The 26,938-nt window shown below is 39.8% G+C and overlaps 1 protein-coding gene across 1 annotated transcript in view; it reads left to right on the top strand.

Moving 5' to 3' along the window:
• Idh (isocitrate dehydrogenase [NADP] cytoplasmic) overlaps positions 1-26,486 on the top strand; it is a 53,797-nt gene extending 27,311 nt beyond the window's left edge. Inside the window, exons 6-9 of the mRNA XM_071691509.1 lie at positions 2,995-3,152; positions 13,755-13,889; positions 16,109-16,271; positions 25,944-26,486. Coding sequence (XP_071547610.1) covers positions 2,995-3,152; positions 13,755-13,889; positions 16,109-16,271; positions 25,944-26,025 — 538 coding nt within the window. The 3' untranslated portion in view covers positions 26,026-26,486. The remainder of the gene's footprint in view (positions 1-2,994; positions 3,153-13,754; positions 13,890-16,108; positions 16,272-25,943) is intronic.
• Positions 26,487-26,938: the final 452 nt, after the last annotated feature.

Raw genomic sequence — 26,938 nt, 5'->3', positions numbered from 1 at the left:
GGATCTAGAGAAATACTTAGAAAAGCAATTGGATTTGTATGTAGCATTTATGGATCTAGAGAAGGCATATGATAGAGTTGATAGAGATGCTCTGTGGAAGGTATTAAGAATATATGGTGTGGGAGGCTAGTTGTTAGAAGCAGTGAAAAGTTTATATTGAGGATGTAAGGCATGTGTACGTGTAGGAAGAGAGGAAAGTGATTGGTTCTCATTGAATGTTGGTTTGCAGCAGGCGTGTCTGATGTCTCCATGGTTGTTTAATTTGTTTATGGATGGGGTTGTTAGGGAGGTGAATGCAAGAGTTTTGGAAAGAGGGGCAAGTATGGTGTCTGTTGTGTATGAGAGAGCTTGGGAAGTGAGTCAGTTGTTGTTCGCTGATGATACAGCGCTGGTGGCTGATTTGTGTGAGAAACTCCAGAAGCTGGTGACTGAGTTTGGTCAAGTGTGTGAAAGAAGAAAGCTGAGGGTAAATGTGAATAAGAGCAAGGTTATTAGGTACAGTAGGGTTAAGGGACAAGTCAGTTGGGAGGTAAGTTTGAATGGAGAAAAACTGGAGGAAGTGAAGTGTCTTAGATATCTGGGAGTGGATTTGGCAGTGGATGGAACCATGGAAGTGGAAGTGAATCATAGGGTGCAGGAGGGGGCAAAAGTTCTGGGAGCGTTGAAGAATGTGTGGAAGTCAAGAACATTATCTCGGAAAGGAAAAATTGGTATGTTTGAAGGAATAGTGGTTCCAACAATGTTATATGGTTGCGAGGCATGGGCTTTAGATAGAGTTGTGCAGGGGAGAGTGGATGTGCTGGAAATGAGATGTTTGAGGACAATATGTGGTGTGAGGTGGTTTGATAGAGTAAGTAATGATAGGGTAAGAGAGATGTGTGGTAATAAAGAGAGCACGGTTGAGAGAGCAGAAGAGGGTGTTTTGAAATGGTTTGGTCACATGGAGAGAATGAGCAAGGAAAGATTGACCAAGAGGATGATATATGTGTCGGAGGTGGAGGGAACGAGGAGAAGTGGGAGACCAAATTGGAGGTGGAAAGATGGAGTGAAAAAGATTTTGAGTGATCGGGGCCTGAACATGCGGGAAAGTGAAAGGCATGCAAGGAATAGAGTGAATTGGAACGATATGGTAAACCGGGGTCGACATGCTGTCAATGGATTGAACCAGGACATGTGAAGCATCTGGGTAAACCATGGAAAGTTCTTTGGGCCTGGATGCGGAAAGGGAGCTGTGGTTTCGATGCATTATACATGACAGCTGGAGACTGTGAACAAAGGGGGCCTTTGTTGTCTTTTCCTAGCGCTACCTCACGTACGTTCGGGGGGAGGGGGTTTTCATTTCATGTGTGGCGGGGTGGTGACGGGAATGAATAAAGGCAGCAAGTATGAATTTTGTACATGTGTATATATGTATATGTCTGTGTATGTACATATATATGTTTACGTTGAAATGTATAGTTATGTATATGTGCGTGTGTGGACATGTATGTATATACATGTGTATGTGGGTGGGTTGGGCCATTCTTTTGTCTGTTTCCTAGCGCTACCTCGCTAACGCGGGGGACAGCGACAAATTATGATAAATGGAAGGGGAAGGTTGAAGAGTGTCGATACCAGGAAGAGTAATGAGATGGAAGGCTTTTGATTTGACTCTAGTTATAAGAGGTGGAGGATAAACCACCCTCTGTAAACATTATTCCACACTTGAGCAAATGAAACCATGTTGCCATGAAACAGCTGCTCATAAGAAAATAGCAGTGTGTACAATACTTCCTAGTTTTGTGAAGCAAACTTTGTGATGTTGATAACATGGGGTTTCCAGGACGGAGTGGAGGATGTTTATATTATTACACTGTTGAATTGTGGTGTTTTCAAGTTGAGCAAGGAGAAGCAAATGATTCCTGGAAAGAGATACAGGGAGAAATTGCATATTTGCATTATTAGAATTTACATGGTTACTACTTCCCTGATCCAATGCTGCATAGATCCAAATTGGGAGAAAATGTGATCATTATGAGAAAGAGAGTTTAAGGGAGGACGTACAGGTAAGTTGATGTTTGTAAAGTGGAATCGTCAGCCTAATGTAGGAGTGAAAAGGACAAGAAGTAATAGAGAGGAAATCATTTTCTTGAGAGAAGAAAAAGAGAAACTGATAGGACAGAGCTCTGAGAAACACCTTTCTTGATAGGATAAGAGTGGGAAGTCACTCCATCGATAAGTACTGAAATAGAACAGTGTGAGAGGAAACTTTGAATTATAGAATAGAGTGAAGCAGTGAAACCAAAGAAAGGGAGTTTAGAAAGGAAAGACTTATGCCTCAATATGTCAAATGCTTTGGATATGTTGATGGCTATGACTAGAGGTGAGTCACATATGAGATTTGGTTACCGGCAGATTTAGCACTGCAAAATCCGTACTGATAGTCAGAAAGAACGAAATTGTATTTCAGATGTTTGAGAAAGTCAGTGCTCAGGAGAGTTTTAAAGACTTTGGAGGTAGCAGAAGTGAGAGCAGATGTTCACAGCATACTATTAAATCAATTTGATATCACTAGAAAGAGGGATATTCCTTAGTGATGCTCCTCATTGGCCAAATTTTGTCACACTGATGGGTCCCTAATTCAGTTATCTGCAGGAATTAGGGATAGCATAAGAGTTCAGTTGTTTAGAGTGGTAGATTCCATGTTTAAGTGATCAAGGTCTGCTGTTTGTGGATTCAATTGTTTGGTAGAGCATACTATGTAGGTTGCACTTTTCAATTCTTGTTAATTTAAGAAAATTTTTCTGTTGCCAGGGTGTGAAAATGGAATGCCATGGTGATTGTGGAAGATTATGCATGCACCCTTTTGTAATGGAAGGAGATTGATTTTATAACTCCACTAAGAAAGTTTTTTCAAGGAAGATGTTCACTTTAACTTTTGTATCACTTTGATTTCCACAGTGATGTTTCCAACCCAAGAGAGAAAGAACTCCTCTCATAATGATTATTTTTCAGTGAATATAAGACAAAGTATGAAGCTGCTGGCATTTGGTACGAGCATCGACTCATTGATGATATGGTGGCACAAGCCATGAAGAGTGAAGGAGGCTTTGTCTGGGCCTGCAAGAATTATGATGGTGATGTTCAGTCAGACTCTGTAGCTCAAGGATTTGGTAAGTTCTCAATGATAAATCCAGAATATTCTCCCCAATCTCTTCAATGCTGGAATTTTGCATGAGCTTTTGGGAGTCTCTCTATACTCTCTGGTTAGAAACTTCTAATCCTTTCTCTTTTGGTAAATGCATCCCCCCCTTCACTAAACACCTGTTTAGTGCTTAATGGCCAGCTGGCTTGGTACAGATCCTGCTGGCCATGACATTGATGCTGACTTGCCACCACATAATTTTTTTCTAGCTTGTTTCACCCAACCATGGAAGAGTGTTTTTTTATGATTTAGTTAAGGTGTTATTTATATATGTAGTGCTGAACTGTTTGTGTGTGATGTGTTTATGTACATAAACGTGATGCTTTTGTCTCTAAGAAAGGTGACACTTTTTATTTACCCCTCCCTTTCTACTTACTTTTCTATCCTTGTTCTGAGTTGTTTTTCATTCCCTTTTGGAAGCTCTCAGAGCATTGACCCCATACAGGAGGAATACACAGAAATAGGGACCAGAGCTGTGTCATCCTGTAGTAACAGCATAAATCCGAATCATGGGGTTATGCCACCCGTGTTTATACATCAGTCTGTCATGCTTATGCTTTCCTGATTCTTTGCTACTGATCTTGACTCAGTTCTATAGATTATGGATATGTATGCCGGAGAGCATTTCTTTCTAAAGGTCACCATAACTTATGTTTTTTGTGCCTTTCTTGATTGTTCTCGTATTAAATGAGATCTCATTTTCCATGAACATATTATAGGGTTTCAAGATGGAAACTGAGTCAGAAGTACTTTGACACAGCTGTTGTAAATGAATAAGAGCAAACAACCTTTTTTTGACACTGGTTTGCTATAGGAGTTGCCTGTTCTACTTAGGGTCTTTGTTATATTCTTGAGCTGCTACCTAGTCAGAGAGCCTTAGGTATTTGTAACTTGTTAAACAAGGTTATTCTTGATCTTTGAAAGTTGATTGAGGTTAGGAGAGAAAATATATTAGCCATCATTATTTCTGAAAAGTCCTTTGGAAAATATATTCACCATCATTATTTCTGAAAAGTCCCTCTTGCTATGGCTACTGTTACCAGTGGTACATATGTATATAAAGGTGAGTGCTCAAATGACAGAGGTATAAGTTTGTTGAGTATTCCTGGGAAATTATAAGGGAGGGTATTGATTGAGAGGGTGAAGGCATGTACAGAGCATCAGATTAGGGAAGAGCAGTGTGGTTTCAGAAGTGGCAGAGGATGTGTGGATCAGGTGATTGCTTTGAAGAATGTATGTGAGAAATACTTAGAAAAGCAAATGGATTTGTATTTAGCATTTATGGATCTGGAGAAGGCATATGATAGAGTTGATAGAGATGCTCTGTGGAAGGTATTAAGAATATACGGTGTGTGAGGAAAGTTGTTAGAAGCAGTGAAAAGTTTTTATCAAGGATGTAAGGCATGTGTACGTGTAGGAAGAGAGGAAAGTGATTGGTTCTCAGTGAATGTAGGTTTGCGGCAGGGGTGCGTGACGTCTCCATGGTTGTTTAATTTGTTTATGGATGGGGTTGTTAGGGGGATGAATGCAAGAGTTTTGGAGAGATGGGCAAGTATGAGTCTGTTGTGGATGAGAGAGCTTGGGAAGTGAGTCAGTTGTTGTTTGCTGATGATACAGCACTGGTGGCTGATTCGGGTGAGAAACTGTTGAAGCTGGTGACTGAGTTTGGTAAAGTGTGTGAAAGAAGAAAGCTGAGAGTAAATGTGAATAAGAGCAAGGTTATTAGGTACAGTAGGGTTGAGGGACAAGTCAATTGGGAGGTAAGTTTGAATGTAGAAAAACTGGAGGAAGTGAAGTGTTTAAGATATCTGGAAGTGGATTTGGCAGCAGATGGAACCATGGAAGTGGAAGTGAGTCATAGGATGGGGGAGGGGGCGAAAGTTCTAGGAGTTGAAAAATGTGTGGAAGGCGAGAACGTTATCTCGGAAAGCAAAAATGGGTATGTTTGAAGGAATAGTGGTTCCGACAATGTTATATGGTTGCAAGGTATGGGCTATAGATAGAGTTGTGCGGAGGAGGGTGAATGTGCTGGAAATGAGATGTTTGAGGACAATATGTGGTGTGAGATGGTTTGATCGAGTAAGTGATGAAAGGGTAAGAGAGATGCGTGTTAATAAAAAGAGTGTGGTTGAGAGAGCAGAAGAGGGTGTTTTGAAATGGTTTGGTCACATGGAGAGAATGAGCAAGGAAAGATTGACCAAGAGGATATATGTGTCAGAGGTGGAGGGAATGAGGAGAAGTGGGAGACCAAATTGGAGGTGGATAGATGGAGTGAAAAAGATTTTGAGTGATTGGGGCCTGAACATGCAGGAGGATGAAAGGCATGCAAGGAATAGAGTGAATTGGAACGATGTGGTATACTGGGGTCGACGTACTGTCAATGGATTGAACCAGTGCATGCGAAGTGTCATGGGTAAACCATGGAAAGTTTTTTTGGGCCTGGATGTGGAAAGGGAGCTGTGGTTTTGGGCATTATACATGACAGCTAGAGACTGAGTGTGAATGAATATAGCCTTTGTTGTCTTTTCCTAATGCTGCCTCACACACATGCGGGGGGAGGGGGATATCATCTCATGTGTGGCGGGGTGGTGATGGGAATGAATAAAGGCAGCAAGTATGAATTTTGTACATGTGTATATATGTATATGTCTGTGTGTGTATATATATGTATATGTTGAGATGTATAGGTATGTATATGTACGTGTGTGGACGTGTATGTATATACATGTGTATGTGGGTGGGTTGGGGCATTCTTTCGTCTGTTTCCTTGCGCTACCTCACTAACACGGGAGACAGCGACAAAGTATAATAAAATGATGAATAACATATGTATATAACAATAATATATTTTTCATACATGTTCACCATTTCCTGCATTAGCAAGTTAGCATTAAGAACAGAGGACTGAGCCTTAGAGGGAATATCCTGACTTAGCTGCCTTCTCTGTTCCTTCTTTTGGAAAATTAAGAAAACGGAAGGTGAGGATTTCCAGTCCCCCACTCCCTTCCCTTTTAGTCGCTTTCTACAACATGCAGGGAATACGTGGGAAGTATTCTTTCTCTCCTATCCCCAGGGGTGTATTATAGGTGCGTGAAAGAGACTTTTGGATCACCCCCTTTTTTAATACATTTCACTTCAGTACCATCCAAACCCGCCACCTTGCTGGTTTTCATCTTCCTCAAAACTTTCACTACCTCTCCTCTGTTTACCAAACCATTCTCCCTGACCCTCTCACTTCGCACACCACCTCGACCAAAACACTGAAACCACAGTTCCCTTTCCACATCCAGGCCCCACAGACCTTTCCATGGTTTACCCCAGATGCTTCACATGCTCTGGTTCAATCCATTGATGGCACGTCGACCCCAGTATACCACCTTGTTCCAATTCACTCTATTCCTCGTACATCTTTCACCCTCCTTTATGTTCAGGCCCCAGTCGCTCAAAATCTTTTTCACACCATCTTTCCACCTCTAATTTGGTCTCCCGCTTCTTCTTTCCTCCACCTCTGACACATATATCCTCTTTATCAATCTTTCCTCATTCATTCTCTCTATGTGTCCAAACCATTTCAACACCCTCTTCTGCTCTCTCAACCATACTCTTTTTTTTACCACACACCTCTCTTACCCTTTCATTACTTACTCAGTGAAACCACCTCACACCACATATTGTCCTCAAACATTTCATTTCCAACACATCCACCCTCTTCCATATAACCCTATCTATAGCCCACGCTTCGCAACCATATAACATTGTTTTAACCACTATTCCTTGAAACATACTCATTTTTGCTCTCCGTGGTAATGTTCTTGCCTTTCATACATTCTTCAAAGCTCCCAGAACCTTCCCCCTCTCCCCCACACTGTGGCTCACTTCTGCTTCCATGGTTCCATCTGCTGCTAAGTCCACTCCCAGATATCTAAAAACACTTCACTTCCTCCAGTTTTTCTCCATTCAAACTTACCTTCCAATTAACTTGTCTCTCAACCCTACTGAACCTAATGATCTTGATTTTATTCAAATTTACTCTCAACTGTCTTCTTTCACACACTTTGCCAAACTCAGTCACAACTTCAGTTTCTCACCTGAATCAGCCACCAGTGCTGTATCATCAGTGAACAACAAGTGACTCACTTCCCAAGCCTTCTCATCCAAAAGAGACTGCATACTTGCCCTTCTATCCAAAACTCTTGCATTCACCTCCCTAACCACCCCATCCATAAACAAATTAAACAACCATGGAGACATCACTCACCTCTGCCGCAAACCGATATTCACTGGGAACCAGTCACTTTCCTCTCTTCCTACTTTTACACATGCCTTACATCCTTGGTAAAAACTTTTCACTGCTCTAGCAACTTACCTCCCCCACCATATACTCTTAAAACCTTCCACAAAGCATCTCAACTATATCATATGCCTTCTCCAGATCCATAAATGCTACATACAAATCCATCTGTTTTTTTAAGCATTTCTCACATATTTTCTTCAAAGCAAAAACCTGATCTGCACATCCTATACCACTTCTGAAACCACACTGCTCTTTCCCAATCTGGTGCTCTGTACATGCTCTCACCCTCTCAATCAATACCCTCCCATATAATTCCCCAGGAACACTCAACAAACTTATGCCTCTGTAATTTAAACACTCACCCTTATCCCCTTTGCCTTTGTAGAATGGCATTATTCATGTATTCTGCCAATCCTCAGGCACTTCACCATGATTCAAACATACATTGAATATCCTTACCAACCAATCAACAACACTTTATCGCTGTATCCTGCATCAGCAAGCTAGCATAAGGAAACAGACGAGGAATGGCCCACCCCACCCACATACACATATATATATACATAAACACCCATACATGTGCATATACATACTTATATTTTTCAACATGTGCATACATATACATAAACAAACATATGTATATATATATTTACATGTACATATTCATACTTGCTGCCTTCATCCATTCCCATTGTCACCCTGCCATGCATAAATAGTGCATATTCATACTTGCTGCCTTCATCCATTCCCGTTGTCACCCTGCCACGCATGAAATAGCACACACACACACACACACACACACTCACCACCTCCAGTAAGGTAATGCCAGGAGAAGACAAAAAAAGGCCACATTCATTCACACTCAGTCTCTAGCTGTCATGTGTAATGCACCAAAACCACAGCTCCAGCAAGATACTTGAGTGTGAACAAATGTGGCCTTTTTATTATAGTTTATCACTGTTCCCCACGTCAGCGGTCTTTGAGGCCTGGACATAGATATGGAGCTGTGGTTTCGGTGCATTACACATGGGAGCTAGAGACTGAGTGTGAACGAATGTGGCCTTTTTTGTCTGTTTTCCTGGCGCTACCTTGCTGAAGCAGTGGGTAGCGATGCTGTTTCCTATGGGGCAGGATAGGGCCAGGAATGGATGAAGGCAAAGCAAGTATGAATATGTACATGTGTATATGCTACCTTGCTGATGCAGGAAACAGCAATCAAGTATTATAAATATATAATAATACATATAATCTTTTTTGGTGATGGCAAGCCATCCAAGTAAGACAAAGGACTTAGCATCATTATCATGCCTTGATGTCTCTGAAGTGGTATACATCAGCACTAGAATTGAAGGTAGTACATTGATCGGTTCCTGTCTTTAGTAACATGTTACAATAAGATTGGTGCCTGAGCCCAAATTCATCGTTGGGAATATAAATATAAATGGTGTTCCTATAGTATCATGTTCCAAATGGCCTGTAAATGATATGCTAGGGTACATAAGGAAGAGTTTTATCTTTTTGTTGCTTCCAGGTTGGGTCTCTTTATCTTTTGTTATATGTGACTTGTAGATACGTAAGGGAGGAATGCCATCCTGATGGATGAATATAACCTCAGTTATTATGTATATACTCAAGTAGCAGTCGATCATTTGGATAGGTCAACCCAAACATTTTGCCAACGAAATCCTTAATATTTCACATATGTCATATACAAGTTAGATCCAGGTTTTGAAAGATAGTAGAATAAACTTTGAGAATTAAAGCACAGGGTATTCTCGATCTGTCTATTTGTCTGATGCCCATTCCATGTGGGAACTCTCTCAAGAGAGTGGCCAGTTCCCAAGAGCTCACTGGTTGTGTTCCCTTCACTAACTAGATCAATCAATACTCAGCAAGCTGTACATCTCATGATTTCTATAATACCATTAGCACCTCAAGAGTTCAGCTGTTTTGATAACCTTTTTCCCTACACCTTAAAGTTTTGGAACTCTCTACCCTTTCATTAAAAAAAGAAAAAAGTCTCCATAACTGGTAAACTCCAGTGCTGCTTCATAGTCTTTTGTGCCTCACTCTTAACAGACCGTTGGAAGAAGATTCCTACATTAAGTTCCTACCGACTACTTTTACCTAATGTGTCTACCTAATGTTCCAGCATACTATTACTACCTCATGCTCCTGCCCGATGTTCCTACTTACTGCTTCTCTCAAATGTTTCTAACTAATGTTCAGTCTATCAGTCTACCTATATCTCTGATGCCCACACCCTCCAGGAACTCCCATCAAGGGGTGGCCATGGCAAGAGAGTCTCCACTTATCCCTGACCTTACATGCCTCCCTCACATACACCATTCCATGCATACTTCCTCAGTTTCCCTCCCTCCAGTGTACCTCCACTTTCCTTGTAAACTCTCACTGATGCTCCTACTAATATTCCTACCAACTGCTATGTATTGCTCCCACCATTTTACCAAAAGGCAAGGCTAGCAGGTAGTAACCACCAGAGGAAAATCTAGGTTTACGAAGAATGAGCTGTATGAGTTAAATGTTGTCAAGTGTTATGTGTGAAAGGGAAAGTTTGTATGTTTGCGTATAGAATGCCAGTAGTCAACATTTGGATTGTCTTAGACAGAAAGTTAGTGGTGAGGAAGTTATGTTTTATGGTGCTATGACAATTTTTTCATTGTTTTATGGGTACAACACCACCCCAGAATAGTGTAAACATATGTTATTTATAATACAATTCTGACTGTGTGTTAGTCCTGTTATATTACATCAACCTTGATTACAATATCATCTGATGCCATGCTCCATATGATGTCTTATGAAGCTATTCAATGTCAGATATGCCATCATTTATGAATCCATTTAAAGTTAGGATGCAGTCACATGAACAAAGATGCTACCAACATTCTTGCTGATTCAGAAAATGAGTTCCCTCTAATTCCTTCAAGTCAGCCAAACCAAATAGCATTTTCTTGCATTTTTGCTTTCTTCATTTTGAATTCTCACACCTTTTTATTTTCTGTTATATTACAAAGTAATACAAAGCTGTGTCCTTTCAAGACTTTTTATATTAGTGGAAGGTATCAGAAAATCACAGATTAGTGTGGTAAAAGTTGATTAGGATACAGAGAATAACCTGCAAATTGTCATTGTGACTCTGGAGGTGCAAATAATGTAAGTCATGAACTGGAAGTTAAGTATTTATCAAGTCTTTTCTTAAATATACCTATGGTACTGCTTTTGATGACTAATTGGTAAATTGTTCCAGATGTTAACACTCCTGTCAGAGAAAAAGAGAAAAACCTGTCTTTTACAATGTGCCAGGTCAGAGTCATTTGGAAAGACATGAAAGGGTAGAGAACTCCATAGCTTTAAGGTCTAGGGAAAGAAGTTGTTATCAAAATGACCCACCCATTAGTTGCCATTTGTCATCCAGTAATCATTTGATGAAGCAGTTTGCAGCCAGCTCTCAAGAGCAAAAACTGAAGTAATACCTGTAGAAAATCAGCCAACATTGCACATGGCTTAGGGAAGTAGGGCAAGTGGGTCAAGTTTTGAAGTTAGCCTAGGAGAGTTTATAAGTCATACTGCTTTTGACTGTCAGATAAGGATGCAAAGCCAGAAACACTCCAGATGTGAGGTCATTACTTCATACACGGATAGATTGATCATTTGTATAAATGGAGCCTATCGTCAAAACAGGACTTCAAGTTTATTAGAGGCAAACTCATCTGTTTCCATAATGTGGGGTTTCGAAGAAAGAATAGATAGTACAGTAATACCAAGAATGTTCAGTGAGTCAAGAGGTGGAATTACAGAACAATTAAAGGTGAGAAGAAAGCTGTGAGGAATTTTCGAGAGAGAGATGGGTAGAAAATGGGTGTTGGAGGCATTAAACTTAACGAGATTTCCTCTACCCCAGTTTTTAAAGGAAGTTGTGACAAGACGAGATGGAGATTGAGTGAGGAAAGAAGGAGGAGAATTGAAAGATGTGGAGGAATGCAGTATTTAGTTGTCAGCATATGAGTGCATTTGGTTATTTGTGGAAGAGAGGAAATCTTTGATTGAAAGGAGAAAAAGTTTAACGGACAGGATGGAACCTTGAAGGACACTACCATTGGTGGAGAAAGGGGGAGAGGCTGATCCATCAATAACCACAGAGATAGATTGGCCAGAGAAGCTAGATAGGGAGAAAAATGAGGGAGGAAAGCCAGAAGGGAGCTTAGAGATCAGACCCTGATGCCAAATCCCGTCAAAATCTTTGGGTGTGTCAAGGACAATGACATGGGATCCCCCAAAGTATTTCATGGATAATGCCCAGACATTAGTAAGATATGAAAGAATGTCACCAGTAGATCTTGCCTCACAGAACTTTACTGGTCACAGAAACCTTACCGGTGACCAGAGAGAAGACTAAGATTCAAGATGTTTAAGGATATGGGAGTTGAGGAGGGATTCATATACTTTGGAAATGGTAGATGCCAAAGCAATGGGACGATAGTTCGAGGGGTTAGATTGGTCACCCTTCTTGGGGATGTGATATACCAAAGCATGCTTGCAAGAAGAAGGAAAAAGTTATGGTGTGTAAGCAGAAATTAAACAGATTAGCAAATGCAGATGTAAGTTGAGAGGCACACTCTTCCAGTACATGGGGATGGATGCCATCAGGACCATAAACCTTGCTTGTGTTCAGAGAGAGAAGTGCTTTTCAGATAGTCTGAAAGATCATGGGAAGGGCATAGGATCAGTAGGAGAAGCATCAGGGGATGAAGGACTGTTAGAGTTAACAAAAAGAGTTACTTAGTCTATGGGAAAGACAGCAAAAGTTTCATCAAAATTGAAAAGTGAAGGAAAGATAGAATGACAGAAGTTGTTAGCAATGCCCATAGCTAAAGACCAGAAAGACCTATCTGTGGATGATAAGAAGATGATATCGCACTTCCTTTGAACAAAGAAACACTTTTTCCTCAGATGATTTACTTGCAATTATTATAGGTAGTGATAAATACTAAATGGGTGTAGGAAGAAGGAGAATTTTTCCAATCCTGATATGCCTGATCCTTTGCCTGAAAGGGCTCAGAACTGGAATGGTTGAACCATTGTTTGAGAGAAGAGTTTGCCTTGGAGGAATAGGGGATAAATGCTTCCAAGGCCACAACAGTAACTTCTGCTATGAGTTTAGTGGAGACACAAACTTTACAACATAAGAGACAGTAATTTACCCAAGGAAATCAGAAAAGAATGGTCGGCCCAAATCTTTCTAAGGAGGAGAAAGCCCAAATTTTCACTTGGAAGCAAGAAAATGTGGCTGCACATTTCATTGGCTTTTCATTTTGGCCTGAATAACTCTTTTTGTTGGATCATGTTTATAGGTGCATACAGTAGGTCCTCCCCCTGATTTCTTGAACCTCTTTTCATCATACCTCTCATGATCTACAATTTCTCCAGTTATCTGCATGTTCTTCCAAGATTCCTTGAAACTGCCAACAACTCCTTTCTTCTGTTGGGGAAGCATCTCTGGTTTGTGGGTGATCAATGCATCAATTTTGAAGTAGTTCCTAATGGCAGGAATGCTACCTGAATGCATGATCAGTTGGCTGCCTCCTGCAACACCTCATTAGTGCCTCATCTTGTTCAGAAGATCAAGACACTATGGTCCTGAAACATGGTCCTAAAATATGTCAGGAGCTTTGTCAGTTCCATGCCCAGATGTCTGCAGAAGGTAATTATGGCCAGAGGAGATATGACAAAGTACTTGAATTTTAGTTTGATATTACCTTTGAAAATGTTTGGGGAAGTAGAGGCTGTTTTTTTGTGGACACTTTACTAATTGATAGATGTACAAAGTCAAGATTTTGTAGATCCCTTTTTTGTTTATCAACTGATGGGATTAGTGATTGGTAGCTATTTTTGTCATGATATTCTTTTCTTTACTGTTAACTGCATTCAATTTTTGTGTCAGACATGCACTGACCAAGGAAGTTCAGAGTAGCTTCAGAGAACATTTAATGTATTATTTACATCCTTTACAGTATATCTGTGTGATGGACATTTTCATACAAGGGTTGTTTGTAACATTATTACAGTAAAACATTTTGATACAAGAGTTGTTTGTAACATTATTACAGTAAAACATTTTGATACAAGAGTTGTTTGTAACATTATTACAGTAAAACAGTTGATAAAATCCTTTGCCAAAAGAGTTGCTTGTTGTCATCTTATACAAATGCTAAGGATGCATGGATAATATAGTTAATTTATACTTTATTTTAGGGTCTTTGGGCATGATGACATCAGTCCTTGTGTGTCCAGATAGTAAAACTCTCGAGTCAGAAGCAGCTCATGGCACAGTTACTCGCCATTATCGTCAGCACCAGCAGGGAAAAGAAACATCCACAAATCCCATTGGTAAGTGTATTGCTACTTATATATGAGCCTAATTGCTATAGACTTAGGTGTCATTGCAGTTGCTGATTCATATTCAATTAAGATATTGGTTAAGAATGACTTTCATAGTTACTCAGTAATACCTGCTAAAGGAGACAATTTCATGGTATTCTGCAAGTGGTTCTTGTCGAAATGTGGAATTGTCCTTATCACCATATGTATGATAAATGATGTCTTTGCTGGGGGGCATTAAGTAAAAGTAGGAGAGATGTGTGTAAGAAATGATGGGAGTATTTTTAAGAATTGATAGGAAATGATAGCTAAAGGGATGTATTTGTTGGTACATTAGGATTAGGTTTAAGAAGAGGAGGAACACATTAAAGAAGAAGAGATAAGAAGAGAGCAATTAAGCTTTTAAAGAATGGAATAGCTGGGGATATATATGGAATGGCAAGTAAGGCACTAAATAATGGACATGACACTGCTGTGGAGTGGATCTGGAAAGTGTACTTGAAAACATGGAGAAGCGTTAAGGTGCATAATTGTTAGAGAAGGCAATTACTGTTATCCTCTATAAAGGAAAAGAGAGTACAGGTGATTATAAGAATTACAGAGGAATCATTCTCTTTCGCATGGTTGGCAAAGTTTATTGTGAAATAGTAACAGATCATGTTGAAAGAATTATCAAACCCCTTGTTGGTGAAGAACAAGGTAGAGTTAGGAAGGAAACTGGGTGTTAAGACCAAATTTTTGCTCTTGGAGAATGTTTTGGCAAAAAAAGAAATGTACAGGTATGCAGCATTTATGGATTTAAAAGAGGCACAGTAAAAGTGAATAGGAAAGCACTTTGGGAAGTGCTGATTGTAAATGATGCATATGAATGACTCTTGAGTGCTATTTAGTAAGTTATGGCATGTGTGAGCCCTTTGAAATAAATGTGGGTGTACATCAAGGGATGTAATGTCACTGCAGTTATCATCTTTTTATGTGTAGGGCTTTGCATGAGATAGGGGCAAGGGGAAGTAATTTTGGTGTAATGTTCAACCATGTAGAAAAAGAATGGTAGTTGTTGCATTTTCTGTTTGGAGCTAATGCTATGCCATAAGCTAAATCAGAAGAGATGGGTAGAATGATGGGCTGTTTTGACAGTTTTTATAGGAGGAGAATATTGAATATGAATGCAAAAGAAAGTATAACACTAGTTTTGGAAAGGATGGTAGATCACAGTGTAATACCAGTTTGCATGGTGAAGAAGTATATGTTGTGAATGAGTTTAAGTAGAAGTAAAGTTCTCATAAGCTTGGTGATTGGTTGAAGTTGAAATTTGATTTATGTAAATGAGAAAAGTTGGAGGAGAATTGAAAACTCATGTGAATGGGAAAATTCGAAGTGCCGTGAATGCAGGAAACTTGCTTAAAGGAGTACTATTCCCATTGCTTATGTATAGATGTAAAAGTTGTGTATGTAGGTAGAGTAGATAAAAAGTAAGAACATTTGATATGGATAATTATATCCCCATTGCCCTTATTACAGGTTGTGAAATAATGATGTACGGGGTGGTGAGGAAAGTTGACGTCAAGGGTTTAAGACTAAGGGACAGGTCTGCAGCATGCTGAGTAGGGGGTCATGGGAAGTCAGTCATTTATTGTTTGCAAATGACATGGCTCTGGTGGCAGACTGAAGAGAGAAACCCTTGAAGCTGGCAACAGTCGTAGGTGGAGTGTAAAAGAACATTGAGAGTGAATATGAACAAAATTAAGGGAATGAGTTGCAGAAGGAAGATGAGATAGGATGGTTTTGGTTGGGGAGGACTTGAAAGATGTGGATTGCATTAGATACCTGGTAGTGGACTTCATAGCAGATGGAACCATGGAGGCTGAGGTGAGTCATAGGATAGGAGAGGGGGCTAATTTTCAAAGTGCATAGAGGAGTGTGCGGGAGGAAAGGTCATTGTTAGTTAGAGCAAAGGTAGGTATGTTTGAATATATATAGTAGTCACAACACTTTTCTAAATCTTGGGACTTGAATGCAAAAGAATGGGAGATGGTGCATTTGTAGGAAATGAAACACCTGAGGACAGTGTGATGTGAGGTAGTTTGACCACATAGGAAATGACACTGTAAGAGAGAGGTGTGGTGTAGCAAAGTATGATTGAAAGAGCTGACCAGTGCTGAAATATTTTGGTACCAGCATTCATAATATCTTTTTTGGTAAATACATATTATTTATTTCTTCCTTAGCTTCTATCTTTGCTTGGACCCGTGGTTTGGCCCATCGTGCCAAGCTTGACAACAATGAAGCCTTAGCTAGATTTGCAGTTTCCCTAGAACAAGTTTGTGTAGAAACTATTGAATCTGGTTCCATGACAAAGGATTTAGCCATCTGTATCAAGGGCATTTCTAAGTAAGTACTTCATGTTTTTGATATGAATAGGAGGATATAACAGCTTACCTAGGAGTAACAAATTGTTGAAGAGAAGCAATCCTTTTCCTTTCCATTAGTTTGTAACACTATTTTTTTATTTGTCACATTATTAGATTGTCTGGAAAAAATTCTGTATGCACCATCCACTTTGAATTTTAAGAAAGGGTTGCACAGTATGAATAGGTTTTATGGGCTGCTTTAAGGGTGAGGTTATATGTAGCTGTGGGCAAATTTGGGAAAGCAGTTTGCAAGACAGAAAGTCTGCCATGATGTCATTGATAATAAAAGTCAAATTATTCATGAACCTGATATCATGTGATTATGGGTCAGTTAAGTGAATTCATATATGCCTTAAGTTTGCCTTATATATGCCTTTTAAGTATATATGCCTTAAATTTAACTGTAGCTGATCTATAAGTGAAATATCTGTATATCTTCCAGCATTTTGAATATTTTTGAAGTCATCTTTTTTATATTGATTGACATGGCATGAGCAAAACATGCCCAAATTAAGGCCATCTTTGATGAAAGAAAATTGTAAAAGGAAAGGAAAGAAATTAGTTAAGGTTGTGCAGGTATCTGCAGGCCTGACTCTGAAAGGAGGAAAGGTCATACAAAAGTGGAAGAACAAAGAAGGAGTAGACTTCCACAGCTTAGCTGTTGAAGAAATAGGTATCATAGAAGCTAGTGCTTGAATGGTTAGTCTTCACATAAACTTCCAGAGAAGCAACTACCAAATGTGTGCCATGGGATAGAAATGTGCAGATGGCTCATGAGAACAGTAGCCAAAATGATATGAACAGAGAAAAGAGAGAGCAGCAAAATTACAGTATATGGAAAGGGAAGGTTGAAGATTGGTAATGCCAGGAGAATTAATGAAATTGAAGGCTTTTGATTCTGTGCTAGTTCTTGAAAATGTAGTTTGTTTTAGCTCATATAGACTCTAGAAATTTTATTCAAATAAGTATTGTACAGTGTAATTATTGTCACAAACTGCTGTGGTGTGTGCAGTGGACTTCTCTGCACCTAATGACTTGCTTTTTTTCCCAAAGGTTTCTTTAGTTTCATCAGTATGCCTTCCAGTGATCACATTAATGATTCTCAGCTTCCTTATTAAATCCATGACCCAAATGTTTTCAATTATTTGAATCTTAACTTCGCTGCTAAGTATTTATGTGTCTGTACACCCCCTCTCCGACATATGTCCGAGTTCCATTCTAACCAGCTGGTCGGATTTCAAAATGGATGAAAGTCAGACATATGTCAGCATGGCATGTAGAATTTATATACCTGTACAGCATTCTTTTATCCTACTTAATTTATATCATGATTACTTCATTTTTATGAACCAACTTTACTATATGATTCTTTAGTTTATTTTTGCTTTTTGCTTTTTTTTATTATTATTATTATACTTTGTCATTATTATACATTTATACATTTATACATTTCCTTTTTTCCATAGCCAGAGGTTGAACCATTATGTGACATTCATTTTTTTCATTCATTTCAAGCTAGAAGTTTCAGTTTTCTAAATTGTTTCTTACATTTTTCATATGTATATATATGTATGTGTGTGTGTGTGTATATGTGCGTATGTATGTGTATGTGTGTGTATGTGTATATGTATATATATATGTATATTATCCCTGGGGATAGGGGTGAAAGAATACTTCCCACGTATTCCTCGCGTGTCGTAGAAAGCGACTAGAGGGGACGGGAGCGGGGGGGCCAGAAATCCTCCCCTCCTTGTATTAACTTTCTAAAATGGGAAACAGAAGAAGGAGTCACGCGGGGAGTGCTCATCCTCCTCGAAGGCTCAGAGTGGGGTGCCTAAATGTGTGTGGATGTAACCAAGATGTGAAAAAAGGAGAGATAGGTAGTATGTTTGAGGAAAGGAACCTGGATGTTTTGGCTCTGAGTGAAACGAAGCTCAAGGGTAAAGGGGAAGAGTGGTTTGGGAATGTCTGGGGAGTAAAGTCAGGGGTTAGTGAGAGGACAAGAGCAAGGGAAGGAGTAGCAATACTCCTGAAACAGGAGTTGTGGGAGTATGTGATAGAGTGTAAGAAAGTAAATTCTCGATTAATATGGGTAAAACTGAAAGTTGATGGAGAGAGGTGGGTGATTATTGGTGCATATGCACCTGGGCATGAGAAGAAAGATCAAGAGAGGCAAGTGTTTTGGGAGCAGCTGAATGAGTGTGTTAGTGTTTTTGATGCACGAGACCGGGTTATAGTGATGGGTGATTTGAATGCAAAGGTGAGTAATGTGGCAGTTGAGGGAATAATTGGTATACATGGGGTGTTCAGTGTTGTAAATGGAAATGGTGAAGAGCTTGTGGATTTATGTGCTGAAAAAGGACTGATGATTGGGAATACCTGGTTTAAAAAGCGAGATATACATAAGTATACTTATGTAAGTAGGAGAGATGGCCAGAGAGCGTTATTGGATTACGTGTTAATTGACAGGCGTGCGAAAGAGAGACTTTTGGATGTTAATGTGCTGAGAGGTGCAACTGGAGGGATGTCTGATCATTATCTTGTGGAGGCTAAGGTGAAGATTTGTCTGGGTTTTAGAAAAGAAGAGTGAATGTTGGGGTGAAGAGGGTGGTGAGAGTAAGTGAGCTTGAGAAGGAGACCTGTGTGAGGAAGTACCAGGAGAGACTGAGTACAGAATGGAAAAAGGTGAGAACAATGGAAGTAAGGGGAGTGGGGGAGGAATGGGATGTATTTAGGGAATCAGTGATGGATTGCGCAAAAGATGCTTGTGGCATGAGAAGAGTGGGAGGTGGGTTGATTAGAAAGGGTAGTGAGTGGTGGGATGAAGAAGTAAGAGTATTAGTGAAAGAGAAGAGAGAGGCATTTGGACGATTTTTGCAGGGAAAAAATGCAATTGAGTGGGAGATGTATAAAAGAAAGAGACAGGAGGTCAAGAGAAAGGTGCAAGAGGTGAAAAAAAGGGCAAATGAGAGTTGGGGTGAGAGAGTATCATTAAATTTTAGGGAGAATAAAAAGATGTTCTGGAAGGAGGTAAATAAAGTGCGTAAGACAAGGGAGCAAATGGGAACTTCAGTGAAGGGCTCAAATGGGGAGGTGATAACAAGTAGTGGTGATGTGAGAAGGAGATGGAGTGAGTATTTTGAAGGTTTGTTGAATGTGTTTGATGATAGAGTGGCAGATATAGGGTGTTTTGGTCGAGGTGGTGTGCAAAGTGAGAGGGTTAGGGAAAATGATTTGGTAAACAGAGAAGAGGTAGTGAAAGCTTTGCGGAAGATGAAAGCCGGCAAGGCAGCAGGTTTGGATGGTATTGCAGTGGAATTTATTAAAAAAGGGGGTGACTGTATTGTTGACTGGTTGGTAAGGTTATTTAATGTATGTATGACTCATGGTGAGGTGCCTGAGGATTGGCGGAATGCGTGCATAGTGCCATTGTACAAAGGCAAAGGGGATAAGAGTGAGTGCTCAAATTACAGAGGTATAAGTTTGTTGAGTATTCCTGGTAAATTATATGGGAGGGTATTGATTGAGAGGGTGAAGGCATGTACAGAGCATCAGATTGGGGAAGAGCAGTGTGGTTTCAGAAGTGGTAGAGGATGTGTGGATCAGGTGTTTGCTTTGAAGAATGTATGTGAGAAATACTTAGAAAAGCAAATGGATTTGTATGTAGCATTTATGGATCTGGAGAAGGCATATGATAGAGTTGATAGAGATGCTCTGTGGAAGGTATTAAGAATATATGGTGAGGGAGGAAAGTTGTTAGAAGCAGTGAAAAGTTTTTATCGAGGATGTAAGGCATGTGTACGTGTAGGAAGAGAGGAAAGTGATTGGTTCTCAGTGAGTGTAGATTTGCGGCAGGGGTGTGTGATGTCTCCATGGTTGTTTAATTTGTTTATGGATGGGGTTGTTAGGGAGGTAAATGCAAGAGTTTTGGAAAGAGGGGCAAGTATGAAGTCTGTTGGGGATGAGAGAGCTTGGGAAGTGAGTCAGTTGTTGTTTGCTGATGATACAGCGCTGGTGGCTGATTCATGTGAGAAACTGCAGAAACTGGTGACTGAGTTTGGTAAAGTGTGTGGAAGAAGAAAGTAAGAGTAAATGTGAATAAGAGCAAGGTTATTAGGTACAGTAGGGTTGAGGATCAAGTCAATTGGGAGGTGAGTTTGAATGGAGAAAAACTGGAGGAAGTGAAGTGTTTTAGATATCTGGGAGTGGATCTGGCAGCGGATGGAACCATGGAAGCAGAAGTGGATCATAGGGTGGGGGAGGGGGCGAAAATTCTGGGGGCCTTGAAGAATGTGTGGAAGTCGAGAACATTATCTCGGAAAGCAAAAATGGGTATGTTTGAAGGAATAGTGGTTCCAACAATGTTGTATGGTTGCGAGGCGTGGGCTATGGATAGAGTTGTGCGCAGGAGGATGGATGTGCTGGAAATGAGATGTTTGAGGACAATGTGTGGTGTGAGGTGGTTTGATCGAGTGAGTAACGTAAGGGTAAGAGAGATGTGTGGAAATAAAAAGAGCGTGGTTGAGAGAGCAGAAGAGGGTTTTTTGAAGTGGTTTGGGCACATGGAGAGGATGAGTGAGGAAAGATTGACCAAGAGGATATATGTGTCGGAGGTGGAGGGAACAAGGAGAAGAGGGAGACCAAATTGGAGGTGGAAAGATGGAGTGAAAAAGATTTTGTGTGATCGGGGCCTGAACATGCAGGAGGGTGAAAGGAGGGCAAAGAATAGAGTGAATTGGAGCGATGTGGTATACCGGGGTTGACGTGCTGTCAGTGGATTGAATCAAGGCATGTGAAGCGTCTGGGGTAAGCCATGGAAAGCTGTGTAGGTATGTATATTTGCGTGTGTGGACGTATGTATATACATGTGTATGGGGGAGATTGGGCCATTTCTTTCGTCTGTTTCCTTGCGCTACCTCGCAAACGCGGGAGACAGCGACAAAGTATAATAAATAATAAATATATTTGTCATTGTCTCCCACATTAGCAGGATGGCGCAAGGAAACAGACGAAAGAATGGCCCAACCCATCCACATACACATGTATATACATACATGTCCACACAGACACACATATACATACCTATACATTTCAACGTATACTTATATATCCATACACAGACATATACATATATACACATGTATGTAAATCATACTTGCTGCCTTTATTCATTCCCGTTGCCACCCCACCACACATGAAATGACACCCCCTTCACCCAACAAGCGCGCGAGGTAGCCCTTGGAAAAGACAACGAAGGCCACATTCATTCACACATCCAGGCCCCACAAAACTTTCCATGGTTTACCCCAGATGCTTCACATGCCCTGGTTCAATCCATTGACAGCACGTCAACCCTGGTATACCAGATTTTTCCAATTCGCTCTATTCATTGCACGCCTTTCACCCTCCTTTATGTTCAGGCCCCTATTGCTCAAAATCTTTTTCACTCCATCCTTCCACCTCCAATTTGGTCTCCCACTTCTCCTCATTCCTTCCACTTTTGACACATATATCCTCTTTGTCAATCATTCCTCACTCATTCTCTCCATGTGACTAAACCATTTCAATACACCCTCTTATGATCTCTCAACCACACACTTTTTGTTAACACAGATCTCTCTTACCCTTTCATTACTTACTCAGCCAAACCACCTCACACCACATATTGTCCTCAAACATCTCATTACCAACACATCCACCTTCCTCTGCACAACCCTATCTATAGCCCATACCTCGCAACTATATAACATTGTTGGAACAACTATTCCTTCAAACATACCCATTTTTGCTTTCTGAGATAATGTTCTCGCCTTCCACACATTCTTCAACGCTCCCAGAACCTTCGTCCCCTCCCCCACCCTGTGACTCCCTTCCGCTTCCATGGTTCCATCCACTGCCACATCTACTCCCAGATATCTAAAACACTTCACTTCCTCCAGTTTTTCTCCATTCAAACTTACCTCCTAATTGATTTGTCCCTCAACCCTACTGCACCTAATAACCTTCCTCTTAGTCACATTTACTCTCAGCTCTCCAATACTCTTGCATTCACCTCCCTAACAACCCCATCCATAAACAAAGTAAACAACCATGGAGACATCACGCACCCCTGCCGCAAACGACATTCACTGGGAACGCTTTCCTCTCTTCCTCCTCGTACACATGCCTTACATCCTTGATAAAAACTTTTCACTGCTCTTAGCAACTTGCCTCCCACACCATATACTCTTAATACCTTCCACAAAGCATCTCTATCAATAGTATCATATGCCTTCTCCAGATCCATAAATGCTACATACAAATCCATTTGTTTTTCTAAGTATTTCCTACATACATTCTTCAAAGCAAACACCTGATCCACACATCCTTTACCACTTCTGAAACCACACTGCTCTTCCCCAGTCTGATGCTCTGTACATACCTTCACCGTCTCAATCAATACCCTCCCATATAATTTCCCAGGAATACTCAACAAACATATACCTCTGTAAATTGAACACTCACCTTTATCCCCTTTGCCTTTGTACAATGGCACTATGCATGCATTCTGCCAATCCTCAGGCATTGCACCATGAGCCATACGTACATTGAATCCTCACCAACCAGTCAACATCACAGTCACCTCTATTTTATTAGATTCCACTGCAATACCATCCAAACCCACCGCCTTGCCTGCTTTCATGTTCCGCAAAGCTGTCACTATCTCTTCTCTGTATACCAAGCCATTCTCCCTGACCCTCTCACCTTGCACACCACCTTGATCAAAACACCCTATATCTGCCACTCTTTCATCTAACACATTCAGGAAACGTTCAAAATACTCACTCCATCTCCTTCTCACATCACCACTACTTGTTATTACCTCCCCATTAGCCCCCTTCACCGATGTTCCCATTTGTTCTCTTGTCTTAGGCACTTTATTTACCTCCTTCCAAAACATCTCTTTATTCTCCCTAAAATTTAATGATACTCTCTTGCCCCAACTCTCATTTGCCCTCTTTTTCACCTCTTGCACCTTTCTCTTGACCTCCTGCCTCTTTCTTTTATACATCTCCCAGTCATTTACACTATTTTCCTGCAAAACTCGTCCAAATGCCTCTCTCTTCTCTTTCACTAATAATCTTACTTCTTCATCCCACCACTCACTACCCTTTCTAATCTGCCCACCTCCCATGCTTCTGATGCCACAAGTAAGCCATCACTGCTTCCCAAAATACATCCCATTCCTCCCCAACTCCCCTTACTTCCATTGTTCTCACCTTTTTCCATTCTGTACTCAGTCTCTCCTGGTACTTCTCACAAGTCTCGTTCCCAAACTCACTTACTCTCACCACTCTCTTCACCCCAACATTCTCTCTTCTTTTCTGAAAACTTCTACAAATCTTCACCTTTGCCTCCACAAGATGATGATCAGACATCCCTCCAGTTGCACCTCTCAGCACATTAACATCCAAAAGTCTCTCTTTCACGCACCTATCAATTAAGACGTAATTCAATTATGTTCTAAGGCCATCTCTCCTACTTACATATGTATACTTTCATATGTATGCTTTTTATTTAATATTTTTAATTCATTTTTTTTTTTTTTTCAAACTATTCGCCATTTCCCGCATTAGCGAGGTAGCGTCAAGAACAGAGGACTGGGCCTTTGAGGGAACATCCTAACCTGGCCCCCTTCTCTGTTCCTTCTTTTGGAAAAAAAAAAAAGAGAGGGGAGGATTTCCAGCCACCCGCTCCCTCCCCTTTTAGTCGCCTTCTACGACACGCAGGGAATACGTGGGAAGTGTTCTTTCCCCCCTATCCCCAGGGATGGTATATATATATATATATTATGTAATCGAATACCGTTCGTCTCACATTGGAGCAACAGGGTCTCCACTGGTTATTTCTCATAAGTTCATGCAACCAGCAGATAGCACGTTAGAGAATCTAACTGTACAACACGTAAATAGTGTATGTGAGCATGCCCTACCATATAACCTACAACAGCCAGGATCGCACCTGTTTAATTCATATTTCATTTTTTTACCCTACTTAATTTATATCATGATTACCTCATTTTGATTAACCAACTTTATTATATAGTTCTTCAGTTTCTTTTTGCTTTTTATTTAATATTCTTTGGGTCACATTTCTTTTTTTTTTCAGTTTTATGTACAAATGGCCTTAAGACACATGGGTCATAAGTAGGGGAGGGCTTGTATATCATATTTAGACTGGAATTACTAGCACAATCGTATTTTCTTTTCTTGTCTGTTTTACTCATTTCCCAAATTCTGCATCATCATCTGCAGTTCAGATGCCTTTTTTTTTTTATATTTCTCCACAAGTTCACCACAAATAATATTCCCTCTGCCGAATGTATCCAGATGTTTACCACACCATTCGTATTATATTTCAAGTACACACACGCTGCTTTTCAAACAGTTCTTACTTACTCCCCAAAGTTGTTTTTTCCCACTAGTATGCAGTCTTCTGCATGCTTCATAAATGTCTTCAATGTGCTGACTAGAAGTCTTACCAAGATTGTTACTTGGGTGCATTCTCACACTTATCATACTTTTCCATCTTTGAAGATTCTGAAATAGATATGGATGTACAAGGACATCCTTCCATGAAATCTCCCAGTTCATTTTTTCCTGTACCACTTGCGATGTTCTTTACATGATATGGTTGTGCCTCACACTTTACCTGCTATATTTAACTGAATAGTACTCCTTTAGCAGTTACATTTGATCATAAATATTTTCTTTTATACCTTATTTTACGTCAGTCTTATCCTTTGATATTTTATGTTCTTCTTTGCATTTAATGAGATCCAAAGGATGCAAATTTAGGAAGTTCTCTCCCTACAAGGCTGCCTCACTCTGATAGGGAAAACCCATTTACTCCAGCAGAATTTCCATCACTGCCTGATCTGTTAGTTTTTGGGCCATCCAGTCACATAAACCCATAAGCAAATGAAACAATCTTTTATAAATCATTGCCTCCAACTGAGATTAGCATGATTAATTGTTAATCATCAGAAAAGTGCTGTTCCTAATCCTCTTGCTTATTTTGTTGTTAGCCTTACTGTTTTATCATCCATATCAGATGAAAGGGTATATTCATCATTGTCTTTATTTTTGTATTGTTCTTTTGTGTTGGTTGTTACATCCTATCTGACAGTAACTGCCTGAAGGAGGAGGCCGTTAGCCTCTCTTATTTTGGATACCCAGAATTGGCATTAGAGTTTTCTTTTCATGGTTATTTTTTTATGTCTGTCTACCCACCTGTCTCCCTATCTTCCTATATCTCTGTCTGTCACTGTATGTATGTATCTCGATCTGTGTATTTTTGTATTTGTCTATCTGTTTAGTTGTCTATCTTTGTATGTATCTGTCTATGTATGTATCTCTTTGTATGTACCTTTCTATCCATCTGTTAGCTCTCTCTCTCTCTCTCTCTCTCTCTCTCTCTCTCTCTCTCTCATGTGAACATTAACTCAATTTTCTGTGCTTATGGGATGGATGGTTCAGGTACTTACAGACTCTGGAAATCACTCATGCATATCTCATTGCCAATGTGTTAAAGTAAAACATGGATTCATTGTAAAAGTATCTAATGCATAAGAGTTATTTATCTGAATATTACTTATTTTTTCTCATTTCAGTGTATCACGTAGTGATTACCTCAGCACTTTTGAGTTTATGGACAAACTTGCAGAGAATTTACAGAAGAAATTATCTGCATGACTGGATGGTTTTGATCCTCACCTTCATTCAGCAGCCAAACTGTAGCACAACATTCCAGTTAACTGTTTAGTTCTTGAAAATGTAGTTTGTTTTAGTTCATATAGATTCCAGAAATTTTATTCAAATAAGTATTGTACAGTGTAATTATTGTCACATACTGCTGTGGTGTGTGCAGGGCTAGCTGTTTTGCCAATTTAAGAGTCTTCATAGAATATAACATGGCCCTTGTGTTACGTTGCTACTGTTAATGGTAGATGGCATAAGATGGTGTGAGCTTTTAGATTGATTGTATTTAGAATGAATAAAGAGTTCAGGTTTTCAAGTCATGTTTTGGATAGCTACATAGTGCCTCATATGTGATATATCTACTGTTGTGTTGGCAGGATTAGGTTTTGCTAAAGCTACTGTATCCAGGGTGTTTGTATAGAACGTCATTTTAAGAGACCAGGTAGACAATTTTACGTTTTGTTTTATTTATTATCCTCTTTAGTATTCATTATTTTCATTAGAATTTTTTTTTTTTTCAAATTTTTCATAAAATATTAATACTTTCCACCATGTTAACTGCATTGTAGAATGTGTATTTCAACATTGTTTACAGAAATGGTGATAAATCCGAAGGTAAGGATGTGTCTAGATTAGACTGGATGTGGTTTATGGTATATGTGAGTTGATTGCATGAGAGTGTAGGGAATGAATGGGGTATGCTTGTTGGTAGTGAGAGTGGATAGGAATGGAATTCCATACATTTCTGGAAAGGAAAAAAAAGGAAGGATAGAAAATATAATTGGTGTACATGGGGTGTTCAGTGTTGTAAATGGAAATGATGAAGAGCTTGTAGATTTATGTGCTGAAAAAGGACTGGTGATTGGGAATACCTTGTTTAAAAAGAGAGATATACATAAGTATACGT

The sequence above is a fragment of the Panulirus ornatus genome, chromosome 50 (assembly GCF_036320965.1).
Source record: "Panulirus ornatus isolate Po-2019 chromosome 50, ASM3632096v1, whole genome shotgun sequence".
Lineage (NCBI taxonomy): Eukaryota > Metazoa > Arthropoda > Malacostraca > Decapoda > Palinuridae > Panulirus > Panulirus ornatus.
The sequence above is the reverse complement of the archived record's forward strand: the minus strand, read 5'-3'. Positions and strand labels throughout refer to the sequence as shown.